The sequence below is a fragment of the Camelina sativa genome, chromosome 1 (assembly GCF_000633955.1).
Source record: "Camelina sativa cultivar DH55 chromosome 1, Cs, whole genome shotgun sequence".
Classification (NCBI taxonomy): Eukaryota; Viridiplantae; Streptophyta; class Magnoliopsida; order Brassicales; family Brassicaceae; genus Camelina; species Camelina sativa.
The window spans coordinates 838,776-853,447 of record NC_025685.1 but is presented as its reverse complement, the minus strand read 5'-3'; the positions used below and the strand labels follow the sequence as shown (position 1 = coordinate 853,447).

Sequence of the window (14,672 nt, the reverse complement as noted above, 5' to 3'; positions counted from 1 at the left end):
TCTCTCCCCTCTCTCTCCCGACCTCGTCCCCGCTCCCCCATTTTTGCTCCTCTCCCCCTTCCAATCGATACAAATCGAGTCCATAGAAATCAATTTGATTCCAAACGAAAGCAAAAGATTGGGATTGAAGCAAACAGCAAAGCAAAGCAGAAGATTCAGGTGATATTCTTACATTTATTTACCAATGCAATTAGGGTTCTTGAGGTTCATCCTAAAGCAATTAGGATATATACCTTGAATGCTCATTCAATTTATTCTCATTTGTATTAGTGTCGAAATGGGTCGCATACTAAGTGGATTGTAACACTTCATTCGAACTGAATCGTAAAAATATTCCGAAATAAATAGTGATTTTGTGGAGTCGATGTAGTACAACTGGTAGACTAGGTATAACTGATACGGGTACAACTGGTAATAGTTTGGTACAACTTAAACGGGTACAACTGATACAATTTTGGTACAACTTGGTAATACTATTTACACGACAGAGGTTCCAATGTGAGTTTTTTATTTTATTTCAGGCACAATGAATAATAATCGTCGGATAATCATCGTTTTTGATTACGGGGGATATTATGCAACAAGGGAAAATGAACTAAGATGGATTTCAAGAGAAAAAGTTCATCAATCTCTTAGAATGGAGACATCTATTGAAGAGGTCAGTTATTCTGCATTGGTGCAGAAAATATGCAGAAAGGCGAAGGTTGATGAAACTATGACTGAGCTGAAATTGAGTTACGTTCCCGAATCAGTGCATCCTAAGAGACCGATACACATACATGATGATGATGATCTGATGTGTTATTTGGAAATGAATCCAGATCAATTCCAAGTTTTGCATGTGGAAGTCGTGAATGATGTTGAAATAAATCAGGGGGATGAGCAAAGTCGAGGGACTGTAGGTTGTTCACTTAATGAGGAGTTGATTTCAAGTAGTAGAGCGACATATGAGAACACGATGTATGAAGGTGAGCCGTCTGAACGTTTTGAGATGATGGAGAATAGTGATGGGAACATGGTTCTTTATCAAGAACAGTCTGAAGAACGAGCAATAGCAGATAACTGTGATATGATTGAAGGTTCTGAGGTCACACCAGTTGTAAATCGTGAATGGGAAGATGGTTTGGATTTGACTTTACGTCAAGAATTTGAAAGCAAGCAAGCAGTTAAAGATTTAGTTGAAAAAGCTGCACACAAGAACTGTTTTGAGTTTGTTATTGTGAAGTCGGATACTATGTTGTTTGTGGTTAAATGCTGTGAATTTAAAAGGGGTTGTAAGTGGTCTTTACGAGCTGTGAGGAATGGGAATTCAAACAGTTTCTCGGTCAGAACTTACAACAAGACGCATACGTGCTTGAGGTCAGATACAAGTACAATGAGGAGAAAAAGGAGAGGCACACCACATTTAGTTGCATCAGTTTTGCGTGAAGATTACCCATGTTTGATAGACACTCCAACTCCCAAAAATCTCATCCCTTTGGTTCAATCAAGAGTTGGTGTTAAAGTGTCTTACTCGACCGCAAATAGAGGAAAAAAACTAGCTGCATATGATCTTCGCGGTACTCCAGAGGATAGTTTTAAGTTGGTGCATTGTTATATGCACATGCTGCAGACAATGAACCCAGGTACAATTTCATTTGTTGAATTGGATGAAGCACAGAGGTTTAAGTACTTGTTCTTCGCCTTGGGAGCGTGCATTGAAGGCTTCAAAGCTATGAGAAAGGTGATCATTGTTGATGCAACAAGTATTAAAAATGTCTATGGTGGAGTACTAATCGTGGCTACAGCTCAAGATCCGGATCATCACCATTATCCGATTGCATTTGGTGTAGTTGATGGTGAGAAAGATACAAGTTGGACCTGGTTTTTCAGCAAATTGAAATCAGTTGTACCAGATTGTCCTGAACTGGTCTTCTGTTCTGATAGAAATCAAAGCCTAATCAAGTCAATAAATACGGTGTACCCGTTATCTCATCATGGGTATTGTATTTATCATTTGTCCCAGAATGTTAAATTGAGCTGCAAAAACGTGAACAGGGATTTAGTTGCGACGAAGTTCATGGAATGTGCTAAGGCTTACACAGAGCCTGAGTTTGAGAAACTCTATGCTGATTTTATCAGAAGGTATCCAGCTGCAAGTACTTATCTTGATAATCATGTAGGACAGAACAAATGGGCTCGATGTTATTTTCCAGGAGCTAGATACAACATAGACACCACTAATACGGTTGAATCTATCAATGGTGTCTTTCGATTTGCAAGGGCATACCCGTTATTACCAATGATTGATGCGATTGTTAGTAAAGTGGCTGAATGGTTTAACAAATACAGGAAGATATCCTTAGAGACTCCAAAAGAGCAGAAACTAGTTCCTTTTGTTGAGACACTGATGCACACAAGGTGTTCTGAAGCAAAGCTCTTACCAGTGACTGAACTAAACAGCTATTTTCTTGAATACATCGTGACTGGAGTTGATGGTAGTAGTTATGTGGTTGATCTGAGAAGGAAAACGTACTACTGTAAACAATTTGATATTGACAGATATCTGTGTGTGCATGCAATTGCTGTTGTGATGGAAGCAGCAAGGAACGCTGGTAATGAGATCCAACTGCATGACTTGTGCAGTAAGTACTATTGGATGGAGCAGTGGACATTGGGGTATTCGAGGACGATATATCCAGTTCCTATCATGTCTATGTGGATGGTCCCTGACGATGTACGTGCTAAGATTGTTCTTCCTAAGTTTTATGTCACAAAAAGAGGAAGAAAACCAACAAAAAGGATTCCATCAGCCGGAGAACATGGACGCAGGAAGAAGAAGAAAAATTCGAGTAGGAGCTGGTTTGATAGTGAGGGTTCTCGGACTTAGTTTCTTATTTGGAGAACTTAGTAAAACTTGTTTTTTCCTCGGTACAACTATTGTCATTTGTGTGTGTTTGTTTTTGTGGATTATCTTGATAGACATGTTTGCTTATCTTTATGGGAAAACTTATTTCAGTTAAATTGTGATTATCTTCCTTAGGTTAGTTGAAAAAAATAATTATATATATTATTTATAATTAAAAATTGTAATTAAAATTTTATAATTAAAAATAATTAAAAAAAATCAAAATAACATAGTTATTATTTATAAATTTTCAAATAAAAATAAATATGATATTTGTTAACAACAAAAATATTATATAACTAATTGAAAGAAAGAATTGTCATAACAATTTTCATCATATTCAAGGTTTACCATGAAACACCATATACTTTAAGGGTTCATTTGTCGTTGTAAACCACATATAATTACAAAAGTTTAGGAAATTATCTTTTCAAACATATGATCGCATGAACATGTGTAAATGTATCTCAATTAACCGTAAACCATGTGTGCAACTAAAATTATTGGGTTTTGACATGGTATAACTAAAAACAATAAAAAATTCGGAATTGTACAACTTGTCAAGATCGGTACAATCTGAAAACTTGGAACAACTAGTGCATTTTGGCGGCTACACATGTGTAAATTGGCGGCTACACGTGTGTAAATTGGCGGCTACACGTGTTTTTTATGTGTCCCAAACAAAATTTCAATTTTTGAAAAATTAAAATTGAAGCCAAGTATGCTAGGGCGGGTTTGCGATTTCTGGGTCAAAAAAAAATCATTTCTCTCCCTCTCTTGCGATTTCTGGGTTCCTACAAAAAAAATCATTTCTCTCCCTATCTTGCGATTTCTGGGTTCCTCTCAAATCTTGAAATGAGCTACGATTCTGGAGCATCGAGGACCTCATGTGGCAATTCCTCTAATCGAGTAAGGTTTCCAGGCATCCAAAAAAAATGTCATTGTGGTTCGGCAGTAGTTGAGATAATCTCTCACTCGATCTCAAACCCTTGTCGTCGCTACAACCGTTGTGCGTATACAGCACAAAGAAAGGTAAATATATTCTAATATTCGTTGATAATCATGTACATTTATTTACTAATTTCTGTCTTTTATGTAGCTTGTCAACGACACACATGTATTTAAATGGGTGGATGAGGCATTGGTGGATGAAGTACAACAATTAGATTTTCAAGTGGGTGTCCTCGAAGAAGATGTTAGACAGCTGAAGATGGATAGGAGTAGAGATATGAAGAAAATTAAGCAGATCTATTTTCTCGTTTTTTTTGGATGTCTTCTTGTGGTATGTCTCGGAAGATGGTACAACTAAGTAGAACTTGTTCTTGGAAGATGGTACAACTACGTAGTAATAGTACAACTAAGTAAAACTTGTTCTTTGTAATGGTATAACTAAGGATCGTTTGTCTGGTTCCATTTGACGATTGCCGGTAATTTGTCTTGTTCTTGTGTGTTATTTTGTCTGCTTAAACACACAAAGAGTTCACATACTGCCGTTATTTTGTCTACTTAAACACACAAAGAGTTCACATACTGACTTTAACATTCCAACCAAGTTGTACTTAAAAACATAGAGTTGTACTTAAAAAAACAGAGTTGTACCTAGTTAAACATTCCGAGTACTTAACAAAAAACATAAAAACAACCAAAGAGTTCACATACTGACTCATACAAGATTACATGCTCATTACTTTTTGGAGGGCTTCTGCCTTGTTATAATAGGACTCCTTACGACAACAGAAGGTCCCGTCCCCTTCTTACTTATAATCTTCACCTTTGTACCAAGTTGTTCTCCACTGGATCCTTCTCTTGTTCTCTTTTTTCTCTCGTATCTCACTAGATCCTTCTCCACTGGATCCTTCTCCATTGGATCCTTCTCCATTGGATCCTTCTCCATTGGATCCTTCTCCCTCTCGGCCTTCTCCCTCTCGGCCTTCTCCCTCTCGGCCTTCTCCTTCTCGGCCTTCTCCCTCTCGGCTTTCTCCCTCTCAGCCTTCTCCTTCTCCGCCTTCTCCTTTTCAGCCTTCTCCTTTTCGGCTTTCTCCCTCTCGGCCTTCTCCTTCTCGGCCTTCTCCTTCTCGGCCTTCTCCTTCTCGGCCTTCTCCTTCTCGGCCTTCTCCTTCTCGGCCTTCTCCTTCTCGGCCTTCTCCTTCTCGGCCTTCTCCTTCTCGGCCTTCTCCTTCTCGGCCTTCTCCTTCTCGGCCTTCTCCTTCTCGGCCTTCTCCTTCTCGGCCTTCTCCTTCTCGGCCTTCTCCTTCTCGGCCTTCTCCTTCTCGGCCTTCTCCTTCTCGGCCTTCTCCTTCTCGGCCTTCTCCTTCTCGGCCTTCTCCTTCTCGGCCTTCTCCTTCTCGGCCTTCTCCTTCTCGGCCTTCTCCTTCTCGGCCTTCTCCTTCTCGGCCTTCTCCTTCTCGGCCTTCTCCTTCTCGGCCTTCTCCTTCTCGGCCTTCTCCCTCTCGCCCTTCTCCTTCTCGGCATCCTCTATAGCCTCATTTGCACCAACTCCGTCACACTCATTTGCACCAAATTCCTCGCTTGGAAAAACTCCTTCTCCATTTCTTTCCCAGTTCACATATGTTTCCACCGATTTGATCCTAGCATCCATGTCATCAAATTTTTCGTTGATTTCCTTAAACCCCTTCTTCACCAGATCTTCTAGCTGAATCAAGCTAGCTCTTAGCTGAATCAAGCTACCTCCTACCATATCATTCTCCGAATTCGCATCATCCTTAGCCACATCATTCGGATCCACATCATCCGGATCCACATTCTCAATCACCGGATTTGCCTCAAATGATCGGGCGGCCACATCTAGGTTGTGAAGCTCTTCAAACCAAATTGACTTGTGCTTTTCAATTAAACGTTTGCTCCAACCATCAGCAACTGGATCATCCGCATCATCACAGCCACCATCCTCATCTATGATCATGGCTAAAAGGTGTGTCTCCCGAGGAGTTGGAGTTAACATACTATCAATCTCCTGTCAAAATAAACAAACATAACATACTATCAATCTCCTATCAACCAATGTTACATAAATAATGAATCTGATAAGTAATTTACATAAATAATGAATATGAATAACTAACCTTAGTTGTACCAAGTTGGTCATATATTTCTTTCAAAGAAAAACCTTTCTTCTTACTTGCTTTAAACTTCATCTTGCACATCCGAGGACAGTTACGGTGTGCATGTGAATCAGAAACGTCTTCTCGGAAGGTGTTCTTTAGCACAGGAATTGCTTCAAACGCAAGAAGCTACACACAACACAAGAACATTCAATGTTTAGTTGGATCCAGTTATACTAAGTTGTACATTTTGAAAACTAGTAATTACCTCCAAAGGAATGATGAAACTAGGAAAGACCCACTGTGGACCCACAACTCCACCAAAGTGTCCCATCAAATGAAAGATGTCTTTCATGTTCTCATCAAATACCATTCGACCCCAAGGGAATGTTCTACACAAATCAAGATCATCCACAGCTCTAAGAAAGAAAGGCTCCACAGAGGGTGCATTCTTTCCACCCTTTTTCTTCCCTATGATGACGCTAGATAAAAAATACAGTACGGCCATCTTCAAACGATCCTCTGAAGGTTTCTTCATCGAAAGTAGCTTCGCTTTGACATCTCCATATTGTATTATTTGTCCACCTTTAAATTGCTTCCGAGCAAAATTTAAACTGCCCAAACCATCCTTGAATTTTGGATACTGATGGCAATATAACCCAGAAATGATTGCCATTTCTCTGAGAGAATACCGGATGGGAGTCCCATTAACAATGAACCAGCATTCATTTTTCTTCTCCAAATGCGCTGTGCGAAGCAACAACATCCACATACCCATCAACTTATGATTCGAATCCTTAGGCATATGGAAGAAATGCTTGAACTGTGGGTGCCCTAAGAACCAATCCAACTCCTCTTCCTTAAGATGACCGCCTAATAAGTTTACCGCCTCTGAAATATAACACTTTCCAGACATCTTGAAAGGCTTCGTATACTGGGAGTAATCAAAGTACATACTCAAAGGTTGCATTACATCGGATTCATCCTCAGATTCCTGCAAGACACATATCTAGTTATACCAAGTTTTTCTAAGTTATACCTTTTCTAAGTTATACCAAGTTATACAGTTATACTTTTTAGAACGAATTCTTATACGGTTATACCAATATAGGGAGAGATACTTACCGATGAATCCTTATCATTTGACTTCTCAATTGAGTCCGTTTTATCGGAATCACGTTCTGATTCATCTCCACGAGTTGCTTCTTCTTCGAGATCTGCTGGGGGATTCGATTTTTCCACATAGCTTGGGTTCTTTGTACGAACCATTATGATTCTTCCACACATGCACACAAAAAACAACAACTGATTTCAACTTCAACTTCCACAAACCAAATTGAACATAATCTGATGAAACAAACGTTTTGAGGACTTTGTTTCATCAGAATTGAACATAATCTGATGAAACAGACGTTTGTTCCAAGCTTTTCCACAAACCAAGTTGAACATAAAACAAACGCCCCAAAATCTGATGACTTTCAACGTTCTGAGGAATCAACACATGAAAAAAATCAACAAAACCCCCCAAAATTAAAAACCAAATTATCGAAATCGGAACCCATATTACCCGATTTTGAAAAACAAATAACCCAAATTCGAAAACCCCCAACCTATTTCAACTTACCCAGAATCGAGTTATCCTTAGTTGCACTTGAGGGAGAAGAATAATTAACGGGAATTGAACGAGGGAGAGTGGAGTCGTGAATGAAGGAATTCGAAAAGTTGGGTAGTTAAAGGAGAGATCCGATTTCAACTGGATTGTCCGAATTTTGTGGGTTTGGGTGGATATAAGGTGGTTGGATCTGTAAATAACAGAAATGATATAAGTTTATTTGTCTTTAACCACATTTTTGATTTAAAAAAAAAAAAAATAGTTTGTTATTTTCGCATATGAGAATAAACTTTTGATTGCAAGGATATACTAGATTTTGGTCCCAATTTTGTGCATTGGATGTAATGTAAGAAGAAGACTTACGTATTTAAGATTAATTGCATACAGGTCCCAAATATCAACAGTTTCATTATTTATCCCTTTTATTTATTTCCGTTGACATATTGATTTTGCGGACCCACACTATTTGGATGAAAATTTTGGACTCTTGTTTGTTCTTCGCCGTTCGCCGTTGCCTCAATCAGAGAAAAATGCTGAGTCTAGTCTTGGTCTCTCTCGGACTCCTTCTTCTCATCGGTCTGCTCTTCAAATTCGCATTCGCCGATGGTATTAATAACTCGTAAGAGTTATAATGCAATGTTAAGTTCTTTTCGTTTCTTCTGGTTATAGATTCTGTTCGAAAAGGATTGATCTTTTTGCTTTCTGTAGGAGATTTCACCCTGATTTCGAAGAAGCATGTCAAGCGCGAAGCCATTGAAGGCAAGGTATTAGGATTCATATACGAAAAAAAAAAAGGAAATTTAGTTGGAATGATTTGAGTTTTCGAATTATTTCAATTTCTGAGCATTAATTTAAGAGATTTTGTGGTTTTGTTTAGGTTGTATGGATTACAGGGGCTAGCCGTGGAATTGGTAACTCCTGTTTTTTAGGATCATCTGTGGATAAAATTTTTCGAATCCTGTTTTCGTGTTCATTGTTTATGATTGGTGGATACAGGGGAAATTCTTGCTAAACAGTTTGCAAATTTAGATGCCAAACTTATTCTCTCCGCGAGGAATAAAGCTGAACTGGAACGGGTTAAGAGTGAACTCAAAGGTACTAATGAATAAAGGAAAGCTCTCCGCTTTTGAACTCTGACCTTTTCTTGTTGACACACTGACTCTGTTTTCTTCTAGGTAAATATGCACCAGAAGATGTAAAGGTTTTGCCTTTAGATCTAGCTAGCGGCGAGGAGTCTCTCAAACATGTTGTAGAGCAAGCTGTGTCGCTTTTTCCTGGGGCTGGTGTTGATTATTTGGTTCACAATGCTGCCTATGAGCGTCCGGTAAATGTTTTGTATCCACTCAATAGAGAGTCTTAGCTACAGAATTTTTTTAGTTCAAGCTATTATTTCTGTTGTTTAAGGGCGTGTCATCATTATAACTTTTTCTTGCAGAAATCCAAGGCATCGGATGCAACTGAGGAAACTCTCAAGGTATTAAATTAATTGCATAGGCAAGATTATTTTTGATTGCCAGAGATTTCTTAGCCTGTACTACGATAAGTATGGCTTTTATGGTTAATCACTGACTTTGTGTGCAGACTACATTCGATGTTAATGTCTTTGGGACCATAACTCTTACAAAGTTGGTAGCTCCTCATATGCTAAACCAAGGAGGCGGTCATTTTGTTGTGGTACGTGGTGACTAACCAGGGGATAGTTTTTGTTTAGTGCCTTATGTTTGTGGATATTTTGAAAGATTGAGATATATATCATAGTTTCCTTTATTGCACGCTAGCTAAATTATAATTATGTCATGAATAATAGTTCATGTCAATCTATAGATAAGCAGTGCTGCAGGAAAGGTACCATCACCTGGACAGGCTATATATTCTGCTTCAAAACATGCTCTGCATGGCTACTTCCACAGCTTGCGTTCTGAGGTATGTTGAAAGTTAAAGAAACTGTGGTTCTTGCTAATTATTTTGGCAGCAAATGACTATTGAAAGTCGCAATAGAAAATTATTTGCTAATTTGATTTTTTCTTTTACATTCGTTGTTACTAATTAATGAAAATAGCACCTTAAAGAAGTAGAATAACTTACAATATCTGTGCATGGTTTCAGTTCTTTCAGAAGGGAATAAAGGTTACCGTCGTTTGTCCTGGTCCAATAGAAACCTCAAATGGTACAGGAACATCAACTTCGGAAGACAAGAAGTCTCCTGAGGTTGGTTGACTGATTATGATTGTGTCCGAATCCTTTCTCTTATTATCTCCACTCAAGCATCTAATACATGAATTTTCTTTTGCCACACAGAAGCGTGTGTCATCTGAACGATGTGCAGAACTGACTATAATCGCTGCATCTCATAACTTGAAGGAAGCTTGGATTTCACATCAGGTACTTCTTTGTCAAATTGCATATGTTACACTCGGTTTAGATGCAGTTATATAAGCTTCTTTTCGCTCTTTATCAGCCGGTACTACTCGTGATGTATCTAGTGCAGTACATGCCTTCACTTGGCTTCTGGCTCATGGACAAGGTACTTAGTTCATCCGTTTTGTCTTTTTCAGAAGTTACTGGTATAAGATCTCGTTTTGTTTCCCATTAACGTGTGACAGGAAACATTTTTGACTTAGAGAATTTTAAGATAGAACAGAGGCATTTACTATCCCTTAAAGGCAACCTTTTGATGAAAATGAATGACTTGTAGGTCGGAGGGAAGCGTGTGGAGGTCGCCGAAAAGAAAGGCAACACATACTCATGGAATTTACTGTTCGGGGAGAAGACTAAAACAAACTGAAACTGGTTATTTAAAAGGTGTAGATGTAGTTGGTATTTATGTTAGCGTCTGTTTGATTGTTAAAATAACTAGTAATTTGTTGCCTTGTGAGTTGCTCAATAAGTAAGAAACGATGGTAATCTTCTGTATTTAAGATACATACAACATCCACGTTGGTTTTACAACATCCAAAGTTTAAAGATATCCAAAGTTTAAAGATATCCAAGTTTTTTTGCACTCAAAGTGAATTCAAATGGAGCTATAAGGTAATTGCGGCTGTATGTCATCCAATAGACTTCTGATCCCAGTGGACTTCAGTTCCTATAAAAGAAGAACCAAAAAGAAAGCTATATGATGCATACATCGAAGACTAATGAAAGCTTTTGGGGTTTGAATTGCTGCCAGAAACTCACAGACAATACTCCTGCCAAAGCTGCATAAGGCTGAATAGCTGGTTTTGCAACACGGATGGCTACAACACCGTTCAATCTTTCCTTCTCTTCAGAGTAAAAGTTTCGGTAAACTTTAACACCTGCAGATATAGCATCATTCAGGTTAGAAACGCCCACATAGCGAAAGAGATGCTTTCTAGACGTTTTATGTTGTTTTAAGTAGCAATTGGTAAATATCTTCAAACCTTCTTCTATACTCTCAACTCCAGGAAGAACTTCGGCAAGACCCTCCAGTCTCAGCATTTCTGAGAATGAAGTATAATGGTGAACGTCCTGCCCTCATCAAAATGTTTAATAAGGAGATGTATATAGTCTTTGACCTCACAAGGAAGAATTGATAGAGATACAACGATTAGTGGACTACCTGAACTTCAAGCAGCAAGCATTTATTGAACAAAATAAAAGCCCCTGAGCTAATTCTGAGAGTACAAAGGAGGAAACATAAAGCTGACTAGTAAGTATTGAGTAGACAAATTTCGAAGTTAAAACCCGGAAGAACAAAAACAAGATCTGAATGTGATGATGGTTCATCAACAAAAAGATTAAAACAGCAGACCTCATGTAGTCTCCCACTGCACATCTTCCTTCAACAGTTTTCAGACCATCTGGCGAACAAGAGACACCCGGAAATAAAAATGAGATGAAGCAAATTAAATTGTCTACTACACTCAACGCAAGTAAACAGAAAATGTACCTTTCAATTGGGTGAAGTAAGGCTCTTGGACATGAAGCTCAAAGTTGACCTTCTTTAACATCTGAAAGAATGAATCTTTTCAATTCACCAAAAAATTTAACTAAACTTTTTCCCACTCTGTTTTAATGCGTATATCAAAGTTTACATACATCAACTAAGTCATGATGTCCAAAGCCATGAAACAGTTTGCTGTATTTCTCCAAATCACCCTCGGAGGCTAGACATTCAGACAGAGCTCTTGCTAGAAGCTTATACACCGCTGGTTTTTCTGTTAGTTAAAAAACATCTCTGAGAAATTTCAGTTATGGCTCTTAACCATTCCAGTTTCATAATTTGATTACTAAATTAGCAAAACGTACCTGTTGAATCTGTATCTTCCTCAAGAAGATGAAGGCAAAAATCTGTGGTCAGATCAAGATCGAAACTTGGAACGGTTTCGTCTAAGTGGGAGCGCAGAGTAAAACGTAGAAGTGATTCCATACATTCACGGAGATTCACCGACTTTGTTCCCGGCGATGTTGGTTGCTCCATTTTCGTCAACAAAAACACCAAAGTGAATCGATACGCCTCTTCTTTAAACTACCCTTAATTAATTAAAATTCGTTAAACTACCCTTAATCAAATAAATTTCGTTAAAATAACCTCAATTCAGAAATATTCGTTACAACAATACCCTCAAGTTTGCAAATACTACACGATGATCCAACAAAACTAAATTACATACACCGATACACGTGAGCCTTTATTTTGTCGTATCTTGTAATATTTACAAAAATCCATATAAAAAGAGACACAAAATTCGTGTAAATAATTTTTTTTTTTTTTAAAAATCGCGTAAATACTCTAAAGTTTGTAATATTAGGAGATGTTATAATAAAAAATTCGAAATTGTTAATTTGACCTCGTTTTCCAAACGCTGTCGTTTGCAATGGCGTAAGGTTACTAAAAGGTGTGACACGTGAGGAGCACGTGAAGCTTTTTCGTGGTGTTGGTGTAGAACCTTGACCTTGACCTCGTTTTCAAACGGTGTCGTGTGAAGTTTTAGAAGGAGAGACGTGAAGGTTCTCGTGGAGAGTGTCACAGTCACACACACATGGCATATTCTCAGTGATCTGACTGGAGTATATACCTCTGATAAGCCCCACCACTGCTAACCATGTTTCTCCTGACCTCTGTTGAAAGATCCGAACTGAATAATAATATTCTCTCGGGTCTACCCAAACACCCTACCCGCTTTGATGGACTGGATTCCGTGTCCGTGCTGGGGAACTAACGGCCATGATGAAAACGCCGGAGAGGTGGCGGATCGTGATCCTGTGCTTCTAGTTTCTGGTATTGGAGGCTCGATTCTGCATTCAAAGAAAAAGGATTCCAAGTCTCAAATCCGGGTTTGGGTCCGGATATTTTTGGCCAACCTTGCCTTTAAGCAGAGCGTCTGGTCTCTCTATAATCCCAAAACTGGTAATCTCATCTCTCTTTTTGCAGTTTTGCTTGTAAATTTTGAGTCTTTGTAACAGTCTTTATTTGAGCTTTTATCAGAGAGATGATTTTGGAACTTTAGATTAAGTTTGAAGTCATGGACTTTATATTACTGTATCAGTTTATCTTTATGAGTTTAAAAAACGTGAGTTATGAATCAGATCTTTAATGGGTGTCTTTTTGTTGTTGGCAGGTTATACAGAGCCATTGGATGAGAATATTGAAATCGTGATCCCTGGTGATGACCATGGACTCTATGCAATTGACATTCTAGATCCCTCCTGGGTAAGATCGGTCTTTCACTCCTTAAAATTGCTTGTTACTCGGTACACTGGCTACTTCTATGTAGTTCTTAAAGGTTTAGGAGTGAGGATTATGTTAAAGGGAAACTTTATGTCATTATGTGCGACCATTTTTGTCTGTAGTATGTTGTTCTTTCTTGATGTCTAACCTCAGTGTCTGTTTTGCTGGAATTGTATTTTTTTTTTGGTTACCCTTACTTCATTGTTTCAGTTGTTTCATCTTTCTAAATTTGGAGTTAGCTCGTTTACCTGTTATATCTCTGATATCACGAACTTTGCTTTTCTAGTTTGTGAAGCTTTTTCACTTGACGGAGGTTTACCACTTCCACGATATGATAGAAATGTTGGTTGGATGCGGTTATAAGAAGGGGACTACGTTATTCGGATATGGTTACGATTTCCGCCAAAGCAATAGGTGATTTTCTAAACCTTTACTGCTGTCTCACTTGATATTGTAGTTCCCAAGATTTTTTAAGATGTTTTTGCTTGTATCATTCTTGCAGGATCGATCTACTTATACTAGGTCTGAAAAAGAAACTAGAAACTGCATATAAATGTTCAGGGGGCCGAAAAATCACTATCATATCCCATTCAATGGGAGGACTTATGGTTTCATGTTTCATGTGTCTTCATCCGGAGGTATTACAATCACCAACTAATATAATCTTTCGACAGCTTGTAGCTGATGTTTATGAGATTCCCCTATTCAAACAGGATAATGAGTGAGTCTCTGTTTTTCTTGTTGGCAGGCTTTTTCCAAGTATGTAAGTAAATGGATTACAATTGCAACGCCTTTCCAAGGTGATACAAATTATCTCGTTTCCAAAAAGTTGTTCATAAGAGATATAGCCAGTTTCATTGGAAATGACTTGGATTTGGTTAACAGGAGCACCAGGGTGCATTAATGATTCACTCTTGACTGGAGTGCAATTTGTGGAAGGGTTAGAAAGTTTTTTTTTTGTGTCACGGTGGACGATGCACCAACTGGTAATAAACCCTCCAAATTTTTGGGGTTCTGGCATATATTTTTGAGTTACACAAAAGCATTTAGATTTTTGTGAGATTTGAGTTCTTCAGGGTACATGAAACTCTTATTTTAGACTGATGAATCTGTTTTTTTTCTCTTTCTTTTTTTTGGTTTTAGTTGGTTGAGTGCCCATCTATATATGAGATGATGGGAAATCCTAATTTTAAGTGGAAAAAGCAACCAGAGATTCGAGTTTGGCGTAAGAAGATATCTGAAAACGACGATGATACTTCTGCAGAACTGGAATCTTTTGGCCTAATCGAGAGTATTGATCTATTCAACAGTGCACTGAAAAATAACGAGGTATGAAATCAACGCACTCAGCTTTTGTTTCTCATTTGCATTGGCTTGAGATGTTATTTTGGTCACTGGAGATATAATCAAACATCTAAA

At 38.3% G+C, this 14,672-nt stretch overlaps 4 protein-coding genes across 5 annotated transcripts; 2 read left to right on the top strand and 2 right to left on the bottom strand.

Annotated features, from left to right (window-relative positions):
• Window positions 4,487-7,721, bottom strand: LOC104703180 (uncharacterized protein At3g43530-like). The gene is made up of 6 exons (XM_010419145.2): window positions 7,574-7,721; window positions 7,075-7,225; window positions 6,218-6,943; window positions 5,971-6,138; window positions 5,342-5,861; window positions 4,487-4,506 (listed from the first exon to the last, which is right to left on the bottom strand). The coding sequence occupies exons 2-6, from the start codon at window positions 7,216-7,218 to the stop codon at window positions 4,487-4,489; spliced, it is 1,578 nt and encodes a 525-aa protein (XP_010417447.2). The 5' UTR covers window positions 7,219-7,225; window positions 7,574-7,721.
• On the top strand, window positions 8,008-10,529 carry LOC104785818 (dehydrogenase/reductase SDR family member 7-like). Of its 2 annotated transcripts, none has more exons than XM_010511138.2 (12): window positions 8,008-8,167; window positions 8,270-8,325; window positions 8,439-8,472; window positions 8,558-8,656; window positions 8,737-8,885; window positions 8,997-9,035; window positions 9,143-9,235; window positions 9,386-9,484; window positions 9,668-9,769; window positions 9,860-9,943; window positions 10,020-10,085; window positions 10,257-10,529. In XM_010511138.2, the coding sequence occupies exons 1-12, from the start codon at window positions 8,032-8,034 to the stop codon at window positions 10,344-10,346; spliced, it is 1,047 nt and encodes a 348-aa protein (XP_010509440.1). In that variant the 5' UTR covers window positions 8,008-8,031; the 3' UTR covers window positions 10,347-10,529. The 2 variants fall into 2 exon arrangements, with proteins under 2 accessions (XP_010509440.1, XP_010509507.1); XM_010511205.2 differs by having other exon boundaries at window positions 8,008-8,180.
• Window positions 10,446-12,068, bottom strand: LOC104786096. Its single transcript, XM_010511464.2, has 8 exons — window positions 11,831-12,068; window positions 11,621-11,739; window positions 11,472-11,532; window positions 11,334-11,382; window positions 11,142-11,196; window positions 10,963-11,050; window positions 10,739-10,857; window positions 10,446-10,646 (listed from the first exon to the last, which is right to left on the bottom strand). Exons 1-8 carry the CDS (start codon window positions 12,000-12,002, stop codon window positions 10,575-10,577), a joined length of 735 nt encoding a protein of 244 aa, XP_010509766.1. The 5' UTR covers window positions 12,003-12,068; the 3' UTR covers window positions 10,446-10,574.
• On the top strand, window positions 12,619-14,609 carry LOC104785723 (phospholipase A(1) LCAT3-like). Its single transcript, XM_010511025.2, has 7 exons — window positions 12,619-12,932; window positions 13,144-13,235; window positions 13,540-13,667; window positions 13,756-13,891; window positions 14,002-14,053; window positions 14,139-14,239; window positions 14,397-14,609. Exons 1-7 carry the CDS (start codon window positions 12,710-12,712, stop codon window positions 14,586-14,588), a joined length of 924 nt encoding a protein of 307 aa, XP_010509327.1. The 5' UTR covers window positions 12,619-12,709; the 3' UTR covers window positions 14,589-14,609.

Coding starts and splice junctions, on each gene's coding strand:
- LOC104703180 (XM_010419145.2), bottom strand. CDS start 7,218: ATGGTTCGTACAAAGAACCCAAGCTATGTGGAAAAATCGAATCCCCCA. Junction 5,862..5,970: donor ACCAACTTGGTACAACTAAG/GTTAGTTATTCA, acceptor TTATTTTGACAG/GAGATTGATAGTATGTTAAC. Junction 4,507..5,341: donor GGATGCCGAGAAGGAGAAGG/GCGAGAGGGAGA, acceptor TTTTTTGTTAAG/TACTCGGAATGTTTAACTAG.
- LOC104785818 (XM_010511138.2), top strand. CDS start 8,032: ATGAAAATTTTGGACTCTTGTTTGTTCTTCGCCGTTCGCCGTTGCCTC. Junction 9,036..9,142: donor CAACTGAGGAAACTCTCAAG/GTATTAAATTAA, acceptor CTTTGTGTGCAG/ACTACATTCGATGTTAATGT. Junction 9,944..10,019: donor AAGCTTGGATTTCACATCAG/GTACTTCTTTGT, acceptor GCTCTTTATCAG/CCGGTACTACTCGTGATGTA.
- LOC104786096 (XM_010511464.2), bottom strand. CDS start 12,002: ATGGAGCAACCAACATCGCCGGGAACAAAGTCGGTGAATCTCCGTGAA. Junction 11,533..11,620: donor GACATCATGACTTAGTTGAT/GTATGTAAACTT, acceptor TCATTCTTTCAG/ATGTTAAAGAAGGTCAACTT. Junction 10,858..10,962: donor AGTTGAGAGTATAGAAGAAG/GTTTGAAGATAT, acceptor CTATATCTGCAG/GTGTTAAAGTTTACCGAAAC.
- LOC104785723 (XM_010511025.2), top strand. CDS start 12,710: ATGGACTGGATTCCGTGTCCGTGCTGGGGAACTAACGGCCATGATGAA. Junction 13,236..13,539: donor ACATTCTAGATCCCTCCTGG/GTAAGATCGGTC, acceptor TTGCTTTTCTAG/TTTGTGAAGCTTTTTCACTT. Junction 14,240..14,396: donor GGTGGACGATGCACCAACTG/GTAATAAACCCT, acceptor TTTTGGTTTTAG/TTGGTTGAGTGCCCATCTAT.